At 50.4% G+C, this 5,000-nt stretch overlaps 1 protein-coding gene across 2 annotated transcripts in view; it reads right to left on the minus strand.

Moving 5' to 3' along the window:
* LOC135100646 (G-protein coupled receptor dmsr-1-like) overlaps nucleotides 1-5,000 on the minus strand; it is a 348,624-nt gene that overhangs the window by 2,267 nt on the left and 341,357 nt on the right. For both annotated transcript variants that reach the window (XM_064003744.1, XM_064003735.1), the window contains exon 6: nucleotides 1-1,813. This exon is cut by the window's left edge and continues 2,267 nt beyond it. In XM_064003744.1, the coding sequence (XP_063859814.1) occupies nucleotides 731-1,813 (1,083 nt within the window). In that variant the 3' untranslated portion in view covers nucleotides 1-730. The remainder of the gene's footprint in view (nucleotides 1,814-5,000) is intronic.

Genomic DNA, 5,000 nt, shown 5'->3' on the forward strand with positions numbered 1-5,000 from the left:
GTAGCTCTCTATTGTACTCTAAGGGCGCGGCGCCTCACGAAGCGGCGCCCAGACGGCAGCTCATGCGTCTTAACTAATTAAACTTGCTTTGTATCCACAACAGCTGTGCCCACGCCTCGTTACCGGCGATAATGAGAAGCGAGGGCAAGTGTCTCCAGCCTCACCTCGGCTGGCCGCCCACCACAATGCTAACAAGCAATTGCGAAATACAAATAACCGTCTCACAATGGTCGTCCCGCGGCTCACGGCCATGCACTGCTCGTTGTCCGCACACCGGGGACATGGGGATCCAAGGGGTGGCCACACGACACCATGTTGACGCTGGAAGGACAAAGGTAGCAAGGGGCGCCTCACTGACGGAGGGAGATACACATACTGACACTCAACGTACTCCTAGTGGAGTCTTTGTCCCGGTGAGCGCCGGGCAGGGAACAAGGGGGAGGACAGGTAGGAGCACAGACCTGCCCGCCCCTCCTGGAGTGCGCCACAAATGCTGCAATGATCGCGTTAATGTATTCACACGTGCCACTGCCGCTCCGTTCACTCCTATCTGTCCATCAGGTTCCGCGTCACGTCCCGGGCTCGGCGTCTGTGTACGCGGATCACTGCACGTGTGGCGAGTGTCTCCAGTCCTCCTCCACATTAATTCACGACTTAACTCTAATCACCATTCATCAGAAGACACAGGGAGCTTCGTGCCGCCGTCGCCGCCGCCGCCGCCGCCGGGCTGCTACACGTGTGTGATGCAGGTGTTGTTGCTTTCCGTGCCCGGGTCAGCGAAGGTGCCTGTCATCCAACTAGGCAGGAACCGCTTCTTGCGGACCGAGAGGACGGGCGTGCAGCACGGCTTGAACAGCTCGCTGAACGTGTCGCGGAACTGCTTGCTCATGGCGCAGTACAGCAGGAAATTGATGGCGCTGTTGAGCAGCACCAGCATATCCATCGTCTCGCCGAGGTTGCGGTAACACGGGAAGAATTCTGAGCCGAGTATTACCGTCAGGAGACTCAGAATGCCCTGCGGCACCTCGGACGCCAGGAACAGCACCAGGATCACCAGCAGCATCTTGGTGACACGATCCGCGACTTTCTCGGCGTCGTTGGCGCGACCCGACGAGTTCATGAGCTTCGCGCGGCGGCGAGCGGTGCGCAGCAGCTCCTTGATGATGGCCACCGAGAGGCCGGTGAGCGCCGCGCACGGCAGCAACTTCAGGATGACAGAATAGATCCAGAAGGTGATGTTCTTCAGGATTTCCCCGTGTGCCAGCGCCAGGCGGCTCAGGTCCACGCGGTACAGAGTCTCTCCGTTGTACTCGAACTGAACGATGGTGAAGTTGAGATAGTTAGGAATATTGCAGATGAGCGAGCAAAAGAAGGCGGCGACGATGACCCTGAGCGTGCGCGGCATGGAGCACCAGGAGGCGTTGTTCTGTGGGAAGGCGATGGCGATGTAGCGCCACACCGCCAGCGTCACCGTCAGGCCGATGGAGATGGTGTGGAAGACCTGGCCGAAGTGGGCGTGGAAGAGGATGAACACCGCCCAGCCCCAGGAGAAGCGGGCGGTGAGGGAGCTCCACTGCCACACGTACTGGTGCATGGTGTAGGGGATGTATTCCACCATCACCAGCAGGTCGGTCACTGCCAGGCCCGTCAGGATGGCGTTGGTCGGGGACACCATGGAGCGCCGAGTCAGCACCACCATGTTGATCACATTGGCCACGGAGCCGAACACGCACACCACCAGCGACATGCACCCGTGCACCGGCTGGTAGCTCTCCCGGAAATCCGTCCAGCCCCGAGACGTGCAGTATTTCTCCTGCAAAAGAAAAGTACAGTCAGTTATCGATCACCTAACCTTTAACCTTTCAACTTGTGTGGCTTCTTAGCAGCATAACATAATGGTCTCGTGTAGGTTTATACTATATTAAGATTTTGAAATGTAACACTCAGCCAAATGGGCGTTTATTAAAGTTTTCACAGTGCTTCCAGTTTCATTTTCAATGACCAAAATTGCCTGTGGATGCTAAAGTAAAACAAATGATAAGTGTCACTAGCAGTGAAAGGGTTAATCATTACCACTGAGGGAAAAGGGGAACGCATTGCACTGCCCATCCTCACTCATCTCCCTCTCCCCTTCCCACTCAAGAAAATTAACGTTTAGCAGTGTTTGTGAGGCAACAGCATGACCCTGCCACCACCCCACCCACCACCTGAAGTCATCACCAGTTCAAGGAAAAACAAATAATAATGATAAGAAAAACTTTTCCTTCCCATATTCTTATCATTTAGTTCAAACCACGACCACCACCACCACCATCAAACAAAGCACTGCTTGTCTATCTGACTATCTGCTAATCGATCACTCTGTCAACATATACATTCCTCCATGGCATAGGCGGAGGAGGAGGAGGAGGAGGAGAACGAAAAGAAAAGAGGAGGAAACGAAAGTTTCAAAGGGAAATTTGGCAAAAACAGATTAAAGAGAGATCACACACACACACACACACACACACACACACACACACACACACACACACACACACACACACACTCACACGCTAATTACCGTACCCAGTCTCATCGGCCATTAAATAGTACAATCTATGCTAACTACTGTCTTTTTTCCAGAGTTATTACAACAGTTGCTCCTCGTAGAACACATTTTACTCATTAACATCCTTTTACTGCGGCGGATACAATATGTATGAATGTATGTACTCATATGTCTGTTATATCCGTGTGTGTGTGTGTGTGTGTGTGTGTGTGTGCATATGTGTGTGCGTGTGTGTGTGATTCACCTACGGTCGTCTGCTGGTCACCCAGCTATCCGTTCGCAATACGGAAAGAGCTCAGAGCTCATTACCAGTGAGTGATCGATGTTTGGGTAGGACTGAGACCACTGACACACCACACACCTGGACAGCGAGGTCACAACCTCTCGGGTCACATCCCGTACCTACTTGCTGCTAGGTGAACAGGGGCTACACATTAAGAGGCTTGCCCATTTGCCTCGCCGCGCCCGGGATTCGAACCCGGGCCTTCTTGGTTGTGAGCCGAGCGTGCTAACCACTACACACACACTACGCGATGTGTGTGTGTGTGTGTGTGTGACCAAAGCAGAGTATTACAGTCTACTTGTTTGACGACATAACCCTTACCCCCTTTACACACACACACACACACACACACACACACACACACACAGACGCGTAATGTAGTGGTATGCACACTCGGCTCACAACCAAGAAGGCCCGGGTTCGATTCCCGGGTGCGGCGAGGCAAATGGGCGAGCCTCTTAATGTGTAGCCCCTGTTCACCTAGCAGCAAATACGTACGGGATGTAACCCGAGGGGTTGTGACCTCGCTGTCCCGGTGTGTGGCGTGTCAGTGGTCTCAGTCCTACCCAAAGCTCTGAGCTCTTTCCGTAGGGGAATGGCTGGCTGGGTGACCAGCAGACGACCGTAGGTGAATGACAGACAGACAGACAGACAGACACACACACACACACACACACACACACACACACACACACACACACACACACACACACAGCCTACCTCATTTCTCAACACAAAATTTTGTCCACACATGAAAGTTCGTATTTTCAGTTTCTCATGACAATAAATTCTAATATATATATATATATATATATATATATATATATATATATATATATATATATATATATATATATATATATATATATATATATATATATATATATATATATATATATATATATATATATATATATATATATATGAATAATTGTGACAAATTAGTACACGAGACTTTTTTCAGCTGGGGATAAACTAAAAAAGAAAATACATTTGCAGTTTTAAGTATGGATTTTCTTTTAATTACAAACTCTGCAACAAAATTAACAACACGAGTAACCTTGAAAAAAAAAGGTACATTTAATTTTGACAAGTCATTTTCATCACCATAAAACTTAGTAATATAATAAACGTATAACTGTCGACGACACACAGCCCGTGTCAGGGACGTGACCCCTGGAGACGGGCTGTGATGCAGCCCTGGGCTGGTGGCCATTGGTGGTAATGGTGTCTGTCTGTGTGTCTCTAGAGGCGGCACCGTTAGCCTCACGCTGAGGTACTCCTGTGCCAGGCACCTGAGTGTCTGGTACCGAGGCCCACATGTGGTGCCGCATGTGTGGCGCCGTCTGTACCAACTCCTGACGTACCCTCAGCCCGACGGCAGGCGCAGCTGTGCCTCGGTGGCCGCCAGGTGGTTGGTGAAGTGGCGCGCGCATCTTTTCAGTCCTCGCTGTCCCCTTTCTCTTGCTGGTGTGGCTCAGAAGCGTTAATAGGAATTATTGAAGTGCTGCCAGGATTTACAGGAGCCTTGACAGGATTTTCAGTGGCGCTGGTAGGATCTAGAGCTGGGAACGTCTGCAGGGGCGTCCCTTAGAAGTGTTGGAAGGATTCTGAGGAGAGTTTTGGGATTTATTCAGCGGTGAAAGAATGACTGCTTAGGAAGTCCTCAGATGGAACAGGATGGTCAATAGAGGAATATTCTACACGAAGGTGAAGGTTCAGATTTAGGGATTACCTCAGAGGACTCTAAGGTTCCGTAGGGCGCGGCCCGGGGCTAAAATAGTGGTGATGTTTTTCCTCAGTCCAGGTGAGGCTAGAACACTCCTATACCTCTAAGCTTTGCTGCATGTCATTCACTATTTTTTTCTCCCTCCCTTCCTTTCTTCCCACCTCCTCCACTTCCTTCTCCTCCTGCTCCTACACACGCATTGAACAAGAGACGTCAGGAGCTCCTTCGGTCCTGACAGGTGACGAGGTCTGTGACGTAGGTGGTGTGTTGATGAGTCTGAGTCTTGGTGATTTAGTCTTGCTGAAAACTTACAACACTAGTCTCCCTCCCGCGATATTTAGGACTTACTTCGCATAAGCGTTTTATTTATTTATTTTTTTTTTTTTATTTCTCTTTTTTTTTATTCCCTTCCTCGCACGCCAAAACAGTCCGGCCCA

The sequence above is a fragment of the Scylla paramamosain genome, chromosome 1, assembly GCF_035594125.1.
Source record: "Scylla paramamosain isolate STU-SP2022 chromosome 1, ASM3559412v1, whole genome shotgun sequence".
NCBI lineage: Eukaryota > Metazoa > Arthropoda > Malacostraca > Decapoda > Portunidae > Scylla > Scylla paramamosain.